Raw genomic sequence first — 21550 nt, 5'->3', positions numbered from 1 at the left:
AGGGAAGCACATGGAACAAAGAAACATACTTCACAATGCAAGGAAGCATGTGGGACATGAAAGAGGACTCCAGACATTGCAACATGAGGAGCATTACAACAAGGATTCTACAATGACCTTGGATTTCCTTTGGAAATCCAAGATCATGGTGATGGACACGACAAGATCAAGATGAAGGAAGGATGATATCAAGGTCAAGGATTTCAATGAAGAAGAACTTGAGTTGGAATGAAGAAGAACACTCTAAATAGTATGCAAGCCCAAGGATAGAGAAATTGCAAGGAAGATAGTTTTAGAAGAGTAAATCAAAGTTAGAAACTCATCTATGATGAATATGAATCTTCACAATTAGTCAAAGGCTGGTTGATGTTGAGTATCAAGAGATATTGCTAGAAATGCAAGGACTTTTGTGATAAAGAAAGGAAAAGTTTACAAGATGTACATGTTGGGGTGGTGCCCATTCATCATCAACCAATCAAATAATTTAAGGTCAATTTGTCCAAGTTCATTGAACTTGACTCATCCTACGAAGAGGACAAGAGAGGATAGAATACTTGGTATTTTATTCTGTGTTGGCGAGTGTCATTCCTTTTTGTGGTTTGTAGCTTTGAAGGCCCTTTAGTTTGTAGATTTTAATCAATTTTGGAAAAATAAAAAAGGTTTCATGTGCCAACCGCCCTCACACTCCAACTCATACTGAATGAGAAGAAAATAAAATGAAACTTTCTTTGATTTTGTATTTTCATATTGTAGTTGAAAGTGAAACTTGCAGTGTTTGGGCATTTTGTTGTAACTCGTATACTATCTTTTAAATTCACATGCATATTGACTATGAATTATGAAACCAATTAAATTTTGATGTATGATAATTTGTTCGACTCTCATGTGAACTCTTAATTGAACATGATGTTAGCAAATTTGATATTGATCTCAATTAGATGCATGAAATCTGCAGAAACCCTAGTCTGATAACTGCAGATTGAATTGGTGATAAAAGGACAAACACATACCTTTAATCTTTAATATGCTATGCATTGATGAATTTTCAGATGACAGGAATATGTCGATCTGTGTATTATGTGTTCTGATCTCAGATTGCACCTTCCTGTATCATGGAGATTGAAACAATGCTCATGAACATGTTTATAGTCAGATCGATATGTTTGTATAACAAATCTTTAGTTTCGTTTGGAACCATTTATTGTCTTCAGCAAACTTGTTATGTCAGCGAACTTATGACTAAAGTCTTGTACAAAGGAATGTTAAGGCATTGGTTATAAGACTTCAGTCATAACTGTATTCCGCTGTAAGACTTGTAACAGTTTCCTAACAGCAAACTTTATTTTTACTGTTGTTTTAATTTTGGTCTGAAAGCAATAAGCAAATGTATTCCTCTTCAGTGATCAAAGCTTGGGGATCAGTTCTGTTTGTTTAAAGGTTGGTTGTAACTGACAACCAACTGTCAACTGTACAGTTGTAACTGCAAACTGTTTCCATACAGTTATTAGCTGTCTTGACATCTGATGGAAATAAGATAAACACTATTTAAAGGTGCTGAGTTTTGATGAAGAATAGATAGTGTGTGAGTGGAGGGTGATCGCTGAAGTGAAGAATAAGAAGAGTATCTCTGCCATTGGGAGAAACCTGAGTGGTGAATGGATTTCATTATATGAAGGCTGCAGCAACACATATTACTGAGAGTATGTGATTGATCATGCACAGTGTATTGAAAATACTGTGAAAACAATGAAGAGAACATGAGAATGAAGTTGTGAGAATAAAGGAGAAGAATCTGAAATATTGAACAACAAGAGATTCATTACAGTCACCATTTTTGTTTTGAAAGTGTAATTTAATTCCCTTAACCGTTCACATTAATTAAATAATCCATATTATTTAATTATATGTAGCATCCTATCCTGTTTGGCTAAATTAATTTAATTAATAACGCCATTTCCAATTAATTGATTAAACATCTTAATTAATTAATCCCCCTTTTCTTCCCCTCCTTTATTTGAATTTAATTAATTCAAATATTCCATTTGACTCACATGCCTCCTACCTTTACCCCCCTTCTAACCTAACCCATAGCCTAACCTTTGGGTTCTAACCAACCCTATCCACCTAACTAACCCTATCCTTTCTAACCTCCTCTGTGTGTGCATATTCCTAATTTCCTAAATATTAGGAAATTGAAACCAATTTTGGGTGGCCATCTCCCAAATTGGACATGTGCCTTTGAGGACACATGTCAAGCCCCTTTTTGACATTTGTCCCTCTTGGGGACACTCGTCCTTACTTGTTGAGCCACTTGTGAGGATAAGTGTGGAATCTCATTCCACATGGCACCCTTAGGATTGCCACTTGTCCTCCTTAAGGACAAGTGTTGCATTTTCAAGACCCTTCATCTCCCTTCCTTTCCTATTTAAACCCTCCCTTTTCTCAGCCATGGATCCATTTTCATACACTCATAATTCCATAATGCCGAATTTTATCTATGCTATTGCAATCATACCCTCATAATGCAGAAATTCCATCCAACCATTTCATCCATCTTTTCATGCTTTTGAACCCCATTTGCACAATCATGCCAATTTTCATACTCACATCCCATCATTCCACACTCATATCTTGAATCCATCTTGCATAATCCCACATCATGGAACATAATCGAACATCCACGATGTCATAGAGCACACATTCGATTGGGGAACAATCAAATCAAAATGACATTGGTTTGCGTTTATTTAGTGTTATTTGATGTTTCCAATTTCCTTTTCTAACAACATTCTCAATCTTGAGGTGTTCGAATGAATTCCGTGGTAGCTTCGATTGTTAATTTAGATTTTCAATCGTTCGTATTTGCGCACACTTTCATCCACATGGGAAGGTTTTGTCATGTGTTAAATACTTCTGCAAATAAGAATCTTTATGAAGTGAGATGTTTTCTAAAAGAAAGTTGTAATTCAAAAGATTGTAAATCCTCAAGGTTGGTGCCTTAAGGATTTTGAGTTGGTGCTTAGTTTAAGAAGTTGGTACTTCAGTTGGAGTTGGCGCACTCAAGCAAGGAATTTGGTGATTCTTTAGGGTTAGTGCCCTTAAAGCATTGTACACAAGTTTATTCGTGAGGATGGATTAGGATAGTGAGGATGGATTATGATAGTAAATCCTAGCAACATTTCTCACTATGGTGTTTCCCATCTTGGGTGTTCCACGTACATTAGGTGTTGAAGTTGCTTTGTGTGATTTGCTCTCTTTTCATTTCAGTTTTATATTTATCATTACCAAAGTTTTGATTGATTAAGGATTAAAATTTAATATCTTCTACCGATTCACCCCCTGTCCCCCGCCATCCCCCTCAGTAGAAGAATTGTGTTCTACACATGATTGGTATGTATTGAGGATCTATAATGTATATGATGAATGCTTTATCCCCTTTATCGTACCCAAAAATGGCCCCAAAAACCTTTCTCGAAACTCATCTCCCATCCCTTGCTATCCCGATCCTAGAAACTTGGGATAACATAACTTTGGCTACATGGCATAGTCCTAAAGGAGGACTTGATTGCTAATATCAATGTCTCTTTGTTGAGCCATGTTAAAAACTTTGTCGACATGTCCTTGTTTTGTAATATTGCCAACAATTTCAGTTCCATCCTCTTTGAACTTGAGGTAAATAATATGCCTTTCAATTGGATCATTGAATTGACTAACTTTAACTATTGTTGCTAGTTGCAATGCCAAAAAAATCGAGGGTTATTGTTGAATTTTATGGGTGAGTAGACATTAATTGTGCCATTTGTGCAATAAAAATTTCAAGGGAAGCTACATGAGGGTATGTAGATACCTTTTATGCATGACAAGATATAGCAATGTGATTTGTGAAAAGATATCCATAGTTGAGAAGATTGAGCTTTCTAGATTGTTTATGTAGGGTGTAGCTATATCGAAGGGTATGCCAGTAAATTCTATGCCATCGATGGCTGTCGAGGCTAGGTTTCTACAAAATAGAGTAGAAAATGAAAGGTGAGAGACAGTTGAAAGGATGTTGAATGTGCAATCACAAAAAAGACAAGTGATTTAGTTACCCAATTTCCCATGCAATCCCATTTCATGTGGCATGCTCTCCTTATTTCAACGACATGTTGAAAGTTTTTTTTAACACAATTAGTTCCTCTTATGCTCCTCGGAGTTTAGAGAAACAAGTTTATGTAATTGTTATTGTTGCTTATATATTGGAGGTAGGAGATAGTAGTTTGATATCGTTGTTTAAAGATATATTGATGCTGCTGAAGTGTTGTTAGAGTGCAAAGTGTAGTGTGTTGATATTGTATCATGTATATTGAAGATTAATACATACTTGACTTGTTTCTCATTGAGTTTTTTCTTGAAATGGTTTCTTCATGTAGATCCTATGTGAATATGGTTTGTTGATTTTCATTTTATTCATATTACTGCTTTATGCATCTTCACATACTTTTATATGGTAATCCAATATTAAGAAATTAATTTTAGATTTACATACACTTTTATTGCAATAATATGATTTATAGATTTTCAAGCATCAATAGACTCTAGCTGCATGGTGGGATGTTGATCACAAAATGCCACACATATTGATTGAGTAAGCATAAGAGGGTTTGGTTGGGTCCATTGTGTTGGTTCCCAAATCAGCAAATCGGTTGAATCCTAAAGAATCGCCACTTTCATATGCTCAGACTTAGGGGTTGATTTGGCCAACGAACGAGATTTAGTCACAAGATTGAAATCTCTTGCACTTCTGGCTCTGCTAGCTCAGGGTGGGTGAACCTAACAATGCCTAAGGATTCAACACATACTTTGCACAAACATTGTATTTTACAGCAGATAATTCTCAATAAGAATTCACCAAGGATAGTCTAAATAACCTTAAATCTGGCTTTGATCTTGGCATCTCAACATTCACTTAGCAATTGTGAATAATTCCTAGACTAAAACTTAACTCCTACAACATATCACCTCAAACTAGTGGCCCTACAACATATCACCTCAAACGAGTGCAAACTTAAACAACATATCACCTCAAATTAGTGGCCCTTTCACATTAATGCCTGACATTAATGCAACTTCTCATATTATTGCATAATCATACTTACAGATCCATTTCATTATCTCAAATCCACAATAACCTGTATACAACATTTAATTCTTCTTTGAAGAAGTCCATCACAGATCACACAATTGCAAAAAGATTAAATGACAAATCAAAGCATCGTTGATGTGTTTGATTCATATGTAATTTGAGAATACAAAATGGAGACAACTTCTGCAATTTTTTATCCGATTTTGCTCAAAATTGATTGACATTGCTGAAAATTTACATGCTCATTTTCTGTGGATAAAATCCCAACCCTAAGCTATACACTTCTCTATACTATTTTTCAAAGTCTGCAGTTCAGAACTTGTACAAAAGAGAAGAAAGAAGAATATAAAGAGAATGAGAAAACTCCAGATCTGACTTGCTGCTGACACCTGGCAACATCTGTTCCAGCTGATTCTGGAATCTTTAATTTTCCTTTTCTTTTCTTTGCAACCAAAACATTCTCCTCTTTCCCTCCTTAGTCTTCAATCTGCATTTCCCCCCTTTTTTTTCTGTTTGCAACAATAGCTTTGTCCTTATTCTATTTGCTTTTCCCGTGATTTATTTTTCACATAATGAAAATGCTAGTTGCATCACTTTATTCTGCAGCTAAATACTTTTGTCCTCTCTTTCCTTTTGACATGTGGCACTTTTAGAAAATTTCAGCATTTGACTCTTATCTCTCCTTTGATAGTAAAAGTGATTTTCCATTCTATTTACCTTTCACTTGTAATTGACCCCTTTGTTCTATTTTACTCTGCTCTGGCCTTTTGAATATGTCCCGTGAAATACATCTTTATTAGGTGAAAATATATTGGTTACATTGCATTTTACCTCTTTGGTTAAAAGGAATCCCTCTGAGTCAATCATCCTTAATTGCCAATTCTATTTTGAAATGAAAATATCCACCCATTATGGTATTGCACACTCACTGAAATGTTTTTATCTGAATGAGAGTAATGATTCTGCTGCTCTTTATCTTTTACCATCATGGGTAAAAATAATTTCCCATGTGCTCACCATTTGCAATTATTCACATCCCTTTGCCTTCTAAAATCTTCATTATTGACATGTTGTCTTACTTAATTTAATTTCTCCAGTGAAATATTTTTTGCTTGTCCTTTGTGAACACTGTTATTTGTGAATGAGAAACATTTTCCTTAATGCTGCATTTTAATCATTCACCCCAAATTTTCTTGATGTAGAGTGTGAGACTTGGGATCATCATTAACAGTGTGCAGGAGCTTCAAAATGATTTGCACTTGAAACTTGTAAAGAATTGGAACTTCACACAAATATATACAACTCCCTTCATAGAAATTTCCCGATGAATTATAAAATGAAAATTGTTGTGTTGCCATCAATTTTGATCGATCTTAAGAAGGTAATGAACCCATACACCATTTCTCAATCGATCCTCCACATATGCTAAAACATTTGTGCACAGGACCTGCAAATCAAATTCTGCAAGGTATCCCTCATATCCTCTGTGAGCTGCTTGAAAGTGCAAAGAGAGCAAGGGACAATGAAAAAAATAGTCAATGTTTGATCACAGGAGGAAAACTTCGCTGCAAACATTTTCACTGGACTTTTCACATTTAATTAATAGTGACCATGATGCTTCATGCAGACACTCCTCCCTTATATTAGCGGACCCAATCATGATACATCCTCAGATAAGAACAACTTGTTGATATTCCAAAAAACTTGCCACAAAGAAGCATCGAGCAATGTAATGACTCGCCAACGCTTGTAGATCAATAGCCAGTCCAAACTCTTGATACCACACACGATGTTGCTTTGTTTATTACTGGCTAAAGATGAGGATAATCACATCATTCACAAAGGGATTTGCAACATTAAGAAGTTATTGCGCGGAAAGATGAGACAAAGGGGCAACACATACATCACATCCCTCCTCAACACTTTCAGATAATGCCGATTCAACAAGATACAACGTTTTCATTCAAATAAATGATATAGATTTCAAAATTGTGCCTAGAACATAGAGATGGCCTTAAAGAATATGGGCATGTGAGACAAAAAAAATACAATCTCGATTTTGTGTTGAGAAATCTGCAGACCATCTAGAAAAATGCTTTCCCACAACCCAACATTGCGTAGAAGTAGCCAAGTCAACAAGAGATGAATGATAGGCAGTGAACATTAACGCATTTCCATCTTTAACGAAGGCACTCCCCACACCCCTGCGTCATTTTTCCATATGCCCTAATTTTTGTGTGGGGTAGTGAGGTTACCTCATGCTCTCGCAAGGAAATTTGGGTTGCCCTAATTTGTTTGCGGGATAGCAGGGAGACCTTGAAGGCCTGCACCACTCTCATTTCTTCGCCCATTGCTTCATGGGGTTATCATTTAAAATTGCAGAATATATTTATGTTTGCATTTTAATTCCCCTTTTTGCATACATTTGAAACATTTGCATGGCCTTTCTTGTTACATTTTGGGAAGTGTAATTCCTCATTTGCTAATATTAATGGAATCGTTAAACTGATTTGTTAAATCGTGGATTTAACCCTTTTGAATAATGTTAGGTATATAAATCAATTGAATGATTTAAATAATCTCATTTTCTTTTTAGCACACCTACGAACCCAAATAAATTTGGACACATTATTATTTAAATCAAAATGATTTAAATAATAAACATTTATTAGAATGGACCTTAATTGATTTTATGACATGTTGGTGTGTGTTTTATCATTCACCAAACTTAGAATAAAATGTCCAAAGACACTCTATCCTCTCTTGAAAAATCACCGCTTATGCTAAGATTGCAAGAAGATCATATGGCAATTCCAAGGTTTCTTTTGTCAAGTCATGACGTGTGGATAAGCTCAATGGGCATTGTGATATGTTGGTAATACACAAAGGGACTTATGCTTGGCTTGTTCAATTCACAATGAAGGTTTAGACAATGAAGCTCTATCATTTGGGACTTGGTTCATGGAAAAACTGAAAAGGAGACAAGGGCTTAGAAGTTCTAATCTATTCCTAGGAATTCAAGAGACGGTATTGACTAGGTGAACTCAATAACCACACTCTGCTTCACCACAATTAGGACAACTACACAAAGTGGGTGCAATCTTCAAGGGATGTGCTTTTGATTTTCACGTCATGAATAACTAACCTCAAATTGAACAATATTTATCCAGACAAAAGTTAAGAATCCACAAAGGAAGCTCAAACTAACTTTACACAATGAACAAAAAACATCTGTTCATCAAAAGTATGAGTGGAGATTCACCACAAATCAATACTTATCAGATCTTGCATTTGTCTAACATACATGAAATAAAATCTAAACTATTGTGTTGAGGAAATTGAAAACTTGAGGAATTTGAAAACTTTGCTAATCATTCAAATAATAGAGATTACAAAGCCTAGAAGCACACAAGTAATATATTATCCAAAAATGACCTCTCGCAACAATATTTCAAAAACCTCACTCTCCAAATGAGAGGAGGAAACCTTATATAGGCACACAAAAGTTTTGAACGACCGAGATCGAACTGTGATCGAACTGTGATCAATGGCCAAGATTGAAAGATCAAAACCCTAATTAGGGTTTGTTACAACTAACTACCCCTTGACTAATGTGAAAATTACATTTGGGGACACTTGTACTAGAAATACAAAATTCTTTTCTATATTTTCACCAAGTTTGAGAACTTTTCTTTCTTGATGCCTTGAGATTCTTTCAAGTGCCTTGAATTTAGAGAAGAATTCCTCTTCTTTCGCCACAATGGAGGAAATTGGATTTTTTTTCTATGAAGTATTCTCATACTTAGCCAAATTTTGGCCATCTCTATGTTCGGATGAACCTTGCTTGTGGACTTGTCTTCAATTCTGAATCTGGCTTGAAACTTCATTTGTGTTTTCTGCGATGATCCCGCCTTAGCTCTCATCTATGATCTGCAAAACCCAAAAGAAATTAAGTTAAGATTCTAACTTTGAGTGTAAATTTTGAAGGTTTGATGGCAGAGTGCTCTGATTTTGGGTCCCATTTACTCCAATTCCTCAACTCTTTTAGCCTTTAACAAGCTGTGAACACTTAGAAATTTTGGAAACCCTTGAACACTCAATCTGATGCCTTGAGATTCTTTCAAGTGCCTTGAGTTTGGAGAAGAATTCCTCTTCTTTTGCCACAATGGAGGAAATTGGATTTTTTTCTATGAAGTATTCTCATACTTAGCCAAATTTTGGCCATCTCCATGCTCGGATGAACCTTGCTTGTGGACTTGTCTTCAATTCTGAATTTGGCTTGAAACTTCATTTGTGTTTTCTGCGATGATCCCACCTTAGCTCTCATCTATGATCTGCAAAACCCAAAAGAAATTAAGTTAAGATTCTAACTTTGAGTGTAAATTTTGAAGGTTTGATGGCAGAGTGCTCTGATTTTGGTCCCATTTACTCCAATTCCTCAACTCTTTTAGCCTTTAACAAGCTGTGAACACTTAGAAATTCTGGAAACCCTTGAAAACTCAATCCGATTTGAAGGTTTGGGAGTGAAATTTGTCTTTGATTAATCTGAAAATGAATAACTTAGTCCCAAAAGTCTGTGAATAAAAGTTGAAATCAGATTCAAATTCTGGAAAATATGTAAAAATCAGACTAGTCTCTGAAAATATCCTCCAAAACTTTGAAAAGTAGATTGTAAATCACCAAAGATGCCTTGAATCTTCATCAAAAGGTAAGGAAACAAACTAGAATACCCCTGTCACCTTGAGAAATAGATGAAAATCCTTGTTTGTCTTCTCCTCAATGCCTTTGAAAGTTTTCGAACTGTTCTTGAGGCTTTGAAAATGCTTTAGAAAACCTGAAATAATTTTTCAAGTGTTTCGCTCTCCATATTCAAACTGCTTGAATGAGAGAAATGAATGAATGATTCATTCTTAAAGAGTTCGAACTTTGCGGACTTGGTTGATTCCATGCATCTCTCAACTTGCTTCTTCTCTCACTTTAGGGCAGACTTCACCATACCTTTGCAGTTCATGTTTCAAAGTGGATTTAGACATGTCTTTGCACTTCTTTCTTGGCGGAGTTGCTCATATCCTTGCACTTTACAAGGCGGAGTTGCTCATATCCTTGCACTTTACAAGGTGGACTTGAGGGGAGTTGGTGCACCTTTCACTAGCATGGCAGACTTCATCAAACTCATGCACCATGAGGGCGGACTTAGTTCATTTTGTGCATTGATTCCAAGCGAACTTTATGACAATTGGGCACCAAGGTGAGCGGACTTGGAGAGACCTCCTTCCCTTTGCATACATCATGAGGGCTGATTTAATCAAACTCATGACCCTATGAGCCTCTTTGCTGGGCGGACTTGAAGATACCTGATCTCCATGAAAACTAAATTCAAAATCTTCATAACTTATGCATTTCAACTTGGATCTTCTTGAAATTTGAAATTCATACACCATTTATCCTCTGAATTCCTCTAGATCACTAAAATCTAGGAACTTAGTTTTTTCGGACAAAATTTGAATTTTGGGTGGAATTCATGATCATTTTCAATATAACTCAGAGCCAATAGTGCAAACCCTAGATCCCCTTTCCAAAAATAGAAAAAACAATGTTCCCTAAAAAAATAGGAAAAACTTTCTAAAATTTGCCATTTCGGGGATTGTGCTTCAAGTGCCAAAAATGAAACTTCCTAAAAAATAGAAAAAAGTGAAAAAGCAAAGCTTTCAAAAAATAGAAAGTTGTCCAAATTGATCCGAATCAGTTGCAATCTTCATCCTTCAGACTTTCTAGGCACATTGACGATGTCTAGACTCTGTTCTGACCATGGCTTGCATAAACTGACTTGTGACTTCCAAAACTCAGACCTTTCAAAACTGACAAAATGGTGCCAAGAAGGGTTGCGAGGCTCTAACAAAACCCTAAAAAGCAAAAACAGGGATCCCCATTTGCAATGGGGCGATGTGTGAAAAAGGTCACAACACGACACCACAATACTAGCCGAGTCCCTTTGTGGGCCTGGCTAATTTTGTTTTCGTTTCTGAACACTTGGTCCTTGGAGCTGCTTTGAAACCACATGTGAATACGTTTAGGGCAAAAACACAAAGTGGAAAACAAATAAAATCTGATTTTTGACATATCTACATTGTGACTAAAACAAGCCAGGCAGTCTCCGGAAACACCTTTACAAATTGACCAAACCTTCTTTCCAAGTCTTGGAATTTGACAGACATGTTGAGTGTAATGAAAATCAGACTGCTAGGTGGATTTGCATGACATAACCTGAGCTGCAAAATATTAATGCTCAAAGTTGCTTACTATGGCATTATCTGGAACTACACATGCAGAATTTTTCTAAACCTTGCCAAATCACTGCCTTGAAAAAAAATATCAAACCTTGCTTTGGGAAGCTGTCCCTGGGGCAATTAGTTCATTTAGGTACAAAGAGAATGTGTGCCACACAAATTTTCTTAATTCCATCAAATCTACAAAATATTAATGGTCAAAGTTGACCACTCTAAAACTGTCAAGAACATGCAGACAATGAAACACTGTAAACTCCATTTGGTTTCAGCTTCAAAAAAATACCAAATATTACTCAAAGACTGCGTGAATTAACAGGGGAGTACATAAACATGATGACAATCGGAGGAACCAATCCACTTCTCTTGACAATTACCTGGTTCCAAAATATCGACTCTCAAAGTTGGTCTGCTGACAAACTTAATGCTGTGCAATCAGTAAAACACAGTAAACTGCATTTGCTTTTGGTTTGAGAAAAATACCAAATGAGGTCCCGGAGCTGTAAAATCGGACACAGGGGTACATTAAAATGTGGAAAATTGCTAGCACCAATCCTTCTGCCATGACAATCAATTGGTAGTAAAATATTAATCTCTGAAAATGGCTACTCTGGCTGTTCTGAACCTATGCAAACAAGAAAACCTTTTTGAACCTTCAAACTTGCTGCATCAAAAACACATCAGATTTGACTATGGGGGCCTGAGGATTGACATGGTCACTCTCTAACAACAGATGAACAAGATCCCAAAGTGATTATTCATGACAAATCAAAGGGCATCAAGTTATTCACCCTCAATGTAGGCTACCTGGGAATAATTTGCAGGGGTGTTTCTAAGTGCTGCAATCAATTTTTTCATCATGGGACCTTCAAATTCAAAGAGGTGCTAACACATTGGATAAGGTAATCCGTCATACCGGTAGTGACTCTTTCAAACTTTGATAATGATATACACAAGTTGCCTACATTTAGTAGTTTTGTAATTGTACCATTTTGGTTTTATTTTTTTGCATATGTATATTGGCACTGAAAACCCAAATGATTAGACATTGAATATTTTTATTTGTATGTTAAGTCTCGGCATGTGAATTTTCAATTCAGCTCTAATGTTTTATAATATGGTTGTATAATGAATATAGTGAATGCCTCATCATACGAATTAATGAGATTATCCGTATTTTAAAATTTTCCCTAGTTTTTTAGTTGCCATTGCTCTCCCTCTCCTAGAAAAAGGCCTCCTGTTCTATGCTTTCACTAAAGTATGCACTTGTGTTTCCTACTGGACCTATCTTACCATAGAACTTTTGGCCCCATTCAAACTTGACTGTTATTCCATTTGAGAGGTGATTATGAATATTTGCACACTCAAAAAGGCTTCTAAAACTCAGGTAAGCAACTTTAGAAATTCGGAGGAACGTCAAATTTGAAAACAAGAATGTTTGTGGAGGTCAGTTATGCCAGCTAGTTACACACTAGTGCCTGCTAGTCAGGCATTAGTGCCAAACACTTAGACACTGGCCAGTCCATTAGATGCTAGCGCTTGGGACTTATACACTAGATATTACATTTTCAGAAGTCCTATGTCATTGTCTGGAAACTTTTAGATCTTGCTTTGCAGCCTGTTTATCTAGCCAAATGGGAATGCCTTGTAACCTTCCTTTCACCATTTCTAGTTTCATAGATCAATCCCAGCTTGTGTTGCTTTTATTTAGTGTAATAACATGATATTTCAGAGTCTACATCGTATTGTCAGTTATTATAAAATTTATTAAGTAGCACATTGAAAGTGATTTCTACTTGTATTAAAACATAATATAACACTTAGGTACAAATTTCAACCTTCCAATACCAAACCTTTAAGGTCTACTCACAACATGGGGTATGGTTGAGAGCTAATAATGTTGTTGCCTTCAACCTAGAAGGGTGAAGCTCTCCATATGAGTCAATGGGTTCGTCTCATGTAGTTAAGGAGTAGTGTCCCCATGAGATTTAGGGCAACACATTGTGGGCCAGATTTAATTGTTATGTTTAATGTCATTCAACTCAATTGTTAGAAGGTGAAAAGTCACATGTAGGCTTAACTATCAACTTCCATACTGGTTGTTTAGCCTTAGTGACTTGTATCTTGATGTATACATCTATATTTTATAAGCAAGCATAAACAGTCATAGTATAGACGTAGCTAGTGGAAGATAAAGAGCAAAACATCTCCCTTGAGATTATGCCATGTATGGAGCGTAGAAATTAATCACTTTTTTTTTGAATTCTAGTATCTTTCTACGTCTCTTTCTTTGATTAATGCTTATCTTTGATTTCTTATTAATGTTACTTCCATGTATAAAAATAATAATACAACTAGATTTACATAGTTTGTCTTCCACTGAATATCTTCTTGGATCCAAACGTTTGAAGGTTATCTGACTAAATGCTTTCAAAGAATCCATACTATATCAAAGTAGGTTATACGGGCATAACCCATATACATCATAATGCTGTGGCTCTAGGTGTATAATATTATATTCTTCTTAATTTAACTTTGCTTGTCCATTATTGACTCCTTACCTCTTTTTGAGTATGCAAAATCTGTAATGATTTCAGTGGCTATTAGACTATTCTCTGCAACATTATAAACATGCTCTCCGTTTAGTTTCTGCATGATTGCGTTCATGTCACTAAGAAATCAAATGCAATAAAACACTATCGTATAGCCACAAGAAGGTCTTGCATTTGTATATTTCCTATCCTCCTTGAGGTTAGCTGAATTCAGTTATGTTTGTGTTCGCTTGCTTTTACAATAACATCATACTGTTTTCACTTCTCATGAGTATTTGTAATCGAGGTATTGGTGCAATTTTAAACAGTGTGATTATTGTTTGAACAAATATGTAGATGAAAATCATCTGTTTTTATATTTGTTCAAGTTTGTTGTAAGCATTACAACAATCAAGTATTTGGCAATAATCTGGAAACCAAATTTTGCTTCTACATACAACAATCAAGTATTTGGCAATAATCTGGAAGCCAAACTAGGAGTTTTTTCAATTTGATTGCTTAACAGTTGCATGTCTAGCTTTCGATTTTTGAGCTATAGATGTATGCAATGTGCGCTTAATGCATTAATACAAAATGTGTTTCAGGCCCTTTACCTGCTTGGTTTAGCTATGCTTGAGAGCAAGCAATATGTTGAAGCAATTAGCCTTCTTAATAAGGTGATGAGCTAATTCCTTTCAACTGTTTTTGCATTACGAACATGTCAGATATTATAAAGTTACTTAATTTAATTAGTTTTTTTTTAGTTATAGCATTTTTAGTACATATTATTAGATGCAGCAAATGAATGAAGAATCAGAGACTAATATTTTTTCTGTAAGTACAGACACAGACAGCCAAATTCTCATTTTGGGTCTAACAAATTTGTATGGGCAATATTTAAATTAACAATTGAAAAAGATTGTACTGTGACAATATGGTCATGTGTGAAATAAAGATGATAGTTGATTTGCTAGACTTATTTTATCTTCTCGTCAAGCACTATATGCCATAACCTAATAATGATTAGCTTTGCAGTTTATATTGTTATTAGGCTTTCATAGTTTGTTTTGCTTTCTACCATGGGACTGACACTCATTGCACTCCTCTAACTGCATATTATACCGGCTGTTTTTGAATGCTCTTGGACATTTCCTAACATTAATTTCTTCAGTCTTTAATCTGAAAAAAAACAAGCAGCCATTTGGTAACCCTTGTCTCCATTTCCCGTAATGCGCGTAAGTCACTAAATTCTTATATTTCTAAACAATCATTTTCATTTACATTCAATATAAATTTGGAGTCTGCTATTTTTGAATTGAATGCATTGCATGGTGTACATGATGTTTACCTGCTGAGCATGGAGACGATGCATATGAAACATACAGACTTTCTCCTAGGGTGTAGAGTTCTGATGAATACAGTGAATTCTCTTACCGAGATATGCTTTTGTCTTTATCATGTTAATATGGATATACAATTATTGTCAGATACTTGCTAATATTATTTTCCCATGAATTTTGAATCTCATAATCATCAGGTTTTACAATGTTCTTAAGATAGGTTTATTGATTTATACCCTTAATGGTTTCAAAGACTGACAGTAACATACTTTTTCCTCTATGCTATCAGGCAATGGAGCTGAGCAAAGTGGAAAAACTTATTGATTATTTTGTATATAGTAGGGATGCACTAGCCAAAGCACAATATGAAGAATGGGAACATGCTTCCACCCTTCGGATACAAAGGCAACAAGAACTGAGGTCTGCGCAATATTTTTCTTGGTCTTTTTTGCTGGGTTTGCAATTTTTATTAACATCACAACCACAATGGCTCCTGCTCCTGATCTCGTTACACACAATGGATAGGAAATGATTAGACATTCATTTATACCATTGTTACACAGAGATGGGGGGCACGGGGATGGGGTCATGATTCAAATTAGGATATGCGATTGTATAATAAGGATACCGTTATATTCTATATAAATGTTTGTCAACAAAATTGTGAATATGGAGTTGAAGATGCTGTCCATGTTTGTATGATGGAAGTTCTTGGTAACTATGATGCATGTGTATGTATCCACACATGAGGGTGCTTGTTTCTCAGCTAATATCCATTTCATTATGTAATTTAGGCCTAATTACTGCTGTACGGCCTCAACATTGATGTTTTTTTGAAGGCTTTGGAGTGTGGTTAACAATAAAATTTTGAAAAATGACATGTGCTGTGCAAAATGGTGCTGACTCTTGACCCTACTAGGGGCTGCTGCCACATATCTGTTAAATGGTAGCGCTCGATTAACCACAGGCAAACAATCAGATCTGTTGCCTTCCCAACCATAGATGATAAACTCCTATCGTCACCCCCGAGCACACCACATATGTTTCTACTAACTGATTGATTGTCCAAGGAATGAGATTGCTCCTCATATATATATATGAGGGAGAGGCACCCTTTCACAAAGGGTTGGCCCTCAAAGCTATCTAATATGATTTTATATTTTATTTTAGTCAAATACAATCGCTCTTCTTTATTAGTCGGCCAACCCCCAAATGTGCAAAGCCGAAGGCTAATTGCACATTTGGTGAAGTCGGCCCCTCAAGGATTCTCCCGCAGCTATACATACGGCAACAATATCTCCTGTCTAGTTTTTAAAAATAAAAAAACTTGTGTTGTCCTCAATGGAAAAGCAACATTTTTTCCCTTAGTATGGCATGAAATATCAAAAATATTTTTTTCCTATTTTTATAATTTTTCACAATGTTTTTTAGTTTTCTGATATATTTCTTTAGCTTTAGTTTTTGGTTAAATACCAAGAAATTGAATGTCATTTATACCTTTGGTTTTGCTGAGTGATATCTAGGGAGTATTATTTTGACATACAAGATCCTATAATGGCCTAAGCCAATTTGGTTACTACTTATATTCAGTGGAGCTAACTTTCTATGCTGCAATTCTCATTGAGGGAGTGTCTTTATTTTGTGCATTGATGCATATTGACTAATGCAACTGAATGCATAATCATTTTAGGAGTTCCTTCTCAAATGGATATGTTGTGAGATTATCATTCAAGCCAAGTATAAACTGTTATACATACAAAAACGAAAGAAATTGTTTTTCAAATGAAGCATGTAACTAAGTATATAGTTTTAGATATGTGAGGGTTCTATTGGGGACCTAATCCTTGGAAATAAAGACAATCATATGCAGAGTACATGCAAAGTAGTTGATGATGCACTAAGCCAAAAATTGATTCCATAAGTCCAAAGTGTTGAAGAACCACCTACAAAAGAAGAAACATTTGGGCTTTCCCAGATATGCCAACTCTTGAACTGCCTCAATTGAATGTGAACACATTGAATAATGCCCTTTTTCAAACACGAAACATAGAAAATAGTATGTATCTTGGGAGAGAAAGGAAGGTCCAATTTCTAAGTGATGATATTGACTCATTGTACTTGGTAATGCTCAATAGAATTTACAGGCTAATTTTCGATTCTCTCTAAGCTTGAAGGATGTTTGCTCATATGGTTATAGGTGCAAAAATACCATGTCCCCATCAACAAATGCACACTTGGAATGGTGTTGATTTATATGGTTTTGAGGTAGGGTGAAGTCGTTCTTGAGAGTAGTAGATGTTCTTGGTGGTTGAGAGTTGAATTGATGACATGTCCCCATACCTTGAAAGGTGGGATGTGATAGATATGGTGGTTGACCATAAACAATTTATTTTGGTGCTGTCTTGTTTGAGGAATTGTAAGAAGTGTTGTACCAACATTCAGCAAGAGGTATCTACTTAGCCTAGCAAAATTGTTGCTTTGGAGCAAAACAATATAAAAACATCTTCAAGTTTTACTTGACTATTTTAGGTTGACACCATTAGTTTGTAGGTGATATTTTGTGATCATTTGTAGTTGCATTCCTTGTAGCTTAAATAGTTCGTGTCAAGTTTATAATGTCTTCATTTTTCTTTGTAGAAAAACTTGCAACATGTTAAAATCTACGTTACCAGGACACCTGTCTACTACCCCCTGAGACGCATACCGGAGATGGAGATGCGTCTCCGGTACCAAAAATGTCTCCGGAAACTTCCCGATGCACAGATCACTTAGATTTAATATTATAAGCAATTTTAATTTCAATTTTTGTTCAATTTTAAATTTAACGTTAAACTTCACCACTGTTCTTGTTTTCAAAGTTCTATGTATACTCTCTAGAAATTATTAAATTATATTTAAAAAAAATTGGTGTCTCGAAGTACCCCTGTCTCCTATTTTTGAAAATTAGGCGTACCAGTACCGGTACCAGTCTCCAGCGTCTCCAAGTACCTCCGTTTCCCGGTAACCTAGGTTAAAAATCACAACATAATTAAAAATCACATTAGAGGTCGATGACTAGGGTTTTTGATGTGCAAGTTGGCATAAGTAATTCCACACTGTAAGTTAAATCCATGCCTTCGGTTTGTGCTCAAAACCAGCAACTAGGGTTTGCACTCAAGCTACTAGGGCATAAGATTTCACTATTTGTTTCATTGGGCTGTAGTGAAAGTTTTTTAATCAACGGTTTTGGTGAGCTGCTTAGTGGCTTACATGCTAAAAGTTTTTTGTGATCTTTGGTTTCTACAATGGATGAGATTGGAGTTCCAACTTCTACAATTCAGGTTATAGTAGCATTGACTCTAATAATCACATTTGGTGTTATTTTCATTGGTGTTTCTTTGAATTACCTACACAATTAAGGGAGCAAACTTATAAGGTTGGACAACCATGCACTTTGCCTATGGGTATCATGAAGTGAAATGTGCTGAAGTACTTCTTGAAGTTAATGATGACACACTTTGTTGCCATGTTGAAGATCTTCTAGATGTATTGCTTGGAGAGCTTGCAAAGATTCCTATGTCAAGATGAATGATGAAATACTCGTATTAGAAGAAGTTCACACTTTGAAGAAAGCAATCCAAAATAGATAAAACTGAAAATGGAAGGTTGCCTAGTTATATTGGGAGTTTGTGGATCTTGGGAATCATACCCTTACAAGTATTTTAAAACACCTTGATGGAGCTCTATGAGTGTTACTCAGCATAAGTTGTCCAATGATTTGGGGGTTTTATAATTTAGGAGTTCAAGGAGGTGGTAATCCAGGAACTTGGGAATTCAGCTAGGGAGCTACACATTTACGAAGGTTCAAGGCAGCTTGATTGAGTTCAATTCGATGTATGGCTTTTGTTCAAAGAAAATATTTTGAAGAATGGAAATTCATAGTTGAGTGTGCTTTTAGTTTGATATGTTTTGCTTTCAATATAGTAAGCCCTAAGGGCAGCTATTAGAATAATATTAAATAATTATTATAAGAGAAGGCTTATAGTTGTAATAAAGTCACCTTAGTGGCAAGTTTTTTTGTTTTTTAGTTCACTATTTTGAGTGTTGGGTGAGTCATGTCATGTTTATTTTAATATCCCCTGCTCATAAATGACTAAATATGCAAGGAATATTGTCAAATAGTATGCTGTCAACATGCTGTGCCGATTCCCAGTCTGTATAACCTGCGTGTTATGTGGTTTCTAGCTTGCAGTATAACTTGCGTGTTATGCTGTTTTTGTTGTTTATAACTAGGGAAGATGGGTTCAGATTGCCTTAAGGCAACATCCGAACCCATTTAAGGCTAGGACCCATCTTTAAGGGGTAGCATGCCCCCAAGACAAGTCCGGCCCCATCCTCCACGCTACACTAAAGTCTCACGCCACAATAAATATAAATTGGTGCCAAAAAGGTTTAAGGCCGACCTAGGTCAAGGATCCATATAAATAAAGATAAAGTACAAACACAATCACTACATTCATTCATGCAATCAGCAAACTAGCTTTGCAAATAAAAGGTGCGAAATTACCCAACGATTGTGCGAACTTGTCAAGGATTGTGCGAACTTGTCCAAGAGGACTTAGGCCCCTTTTGGTGTAGACTTGAAGTGCTTAGAAGCGCAGATCTGACATACAAAACGATCAGATTTGGAGAAGCAAGCTAAGTATTGTATTTGTGCAATTAAGAGAGAATATATAATCTGACATGTGGGTCTTTAATGCTGGGTTTTTCCTCCTTGGAGGTTTTCCCAGGGTATTTGTGCTTGCCTCTTGTTTACTTGTTTCATTTCTGAGTTTACTAAATTATGGTTTACTAAAATGTTACAAATTTGATTAACAAACTAGAGCATAATTAAAAGACATAAATCTGATTACTAATCTAGGGCACAAAATTTACATGGTATCAGAGCTAAGGTGTCACTAACTTCAAGATTTTAGTAAATCATTTACTACATATAGTTGCTGTTTGTTTTCAGATTAAAATGTCAGGTTTGAGGGCTGAAGATAGACTTGATGGAGCCCTTGATTTTGCTGCTTGGAAAGTCCGTATTCTATTGATCCTTGAAGAGAATGATCTGCTGAAATTCGTAGAAGAAGAAAGGCTGTTCCCTCCGGAAGATGTTGAAGAGCTGAAGCAGTTCAAGAAAGACTCCCTCAAGGCTAGGAAGATCATAATTGAATTCGTTAAGAATCATCTTGTCACTGTCATATCAAAATTTGCGTCTGCCAGGGAAATGATCAAACACTTGGAAGGGATGTATGAAGTCAACAACCTCAGCAGGGCTCTTGCTCTAAGGCAGCAACTTCTTCACATGAAAATGAAAGAAGAAAACTCAATCATAGCCTACTTCATGAAGATCAATGAACTAAAGGACAAACTAAGCACTCTTGATTGCCAAATTTCTGATAAAGATCTTGTTATGATTGCATTAAATGGTCTATCTGATGAATGGGAACCATTCATTCGTAGCATTGGTGGAAGAGCTGATCGTCCCAACTTTGAGCGTCTTCAATCTGATTGCATTGAAGAGGAATCTTGAATTGAGGTAAGAGGAAAACTCAAGAACTCTCACAAAGATGATAATCATGTTCTCTTAGCTAAATCTAGGAAAGGTGGACATTGGAAGAAAGAAAAGAGAAGCAAAGATTTTAGATCCTCCTCCTATGATCCAAGGAAGAAGTCAAGAGATTCCTCTCACATTCGTTGCTTCAGATGCAATAAGTATGGTCACTATGCCAGAGATTGTCAAAATGATCCCAAGGAAAGGGAAGTCAATTTAAATGAAGTTGCCGATCAAAGTGAGGACTATCTTCTTATCTCTGCTCTATCCAACAATGTTCCTACGAACAGTAATACTTGGATAATTGACAGTGGTGCCTCCAGACACATCTCAGGTTTTCGTGAGCATCTTTCAGATCTAATTGAAAAAGACACCAACCTTCATGTGGTAATCGGTGATGACGCTCGATACTCGATAAAAGGTTCTGGTACTACCTCTTTAAAACTAGATTCTGGTATTTCCTTACAACTCTATGATATTCTTTTTGTACCTGGTATTAAAACAAATCTTATTTCCATTTCTGCGTTAGAAGATAAGGGTTTGCAAATAGCATTTTCTGAAGGGAAAGTACTTGCTTGGTCTAAGTAATCTAATTTCAAAACTGCCCGTGTTATTGGAAATAGATGTGATAGTTTATATAAGCTTGCAGCTAATTCAATTCAAGCTCTCATTCATGAGGCCCCTGAATCATGTGA

At 35.9% G+C, this 21550-nt stretch overlaps 1 protein-coding gene across 6 annotated transcripts in view; it reads left to right on the top strand.

Moving 5' to 3' along the window:
* Positions 1 to 21550, top strand: part of LOC131030247 (E3 ubiquitin-protein ligase CHIP) — a 75578-nt gene that overhangs the window by 28153 nt on the left and 25875 nt on the right. For 5 of the 6 annotated variants that reach the window (XR_009358257.1, XR_009358255.1, XR_009358254.1 and 2 more), the window contains exons 4-5: positions 14543 to 14614; positions 15567 to 15697. Coding sequence is in view for 2 of the 6 variants with exons in the window: in XM_059207472.1 (XP_059063455.1) it covers positions 14543 to 14614; positions 15567 to 15697 (203 nt within the window). In the remaining 4 variants the exon portion in view is untranslated. The remainder of the gene's footprint in view (positions 1 to 14542; positions 14615 to 15566; positions 15698 to 21550) is intronic. The other variant, XM_059207473.1, reaches the window with a different exon arrangement.

Source organism: Cryptomeria japonica, chromosome 6 (genome assembly GCF_030272615.1).
Source record: "Cryptomeria japonica chromosome 6, Sugi_1.0, whole genome shotgun sequence".
Taxonomy (NCBI): Eukaryota; Viridiplantae; Streptophyta; class Pinopsida; order Cupressales; family Cupressaceae; genus Cryptomeria; species Cryptomeria japonica.
The sequence above is the reverse complement of the archived record's forward strand: the minus strand, read 5'-3'. Positions and strand labels throughout refer to the sequence as shown.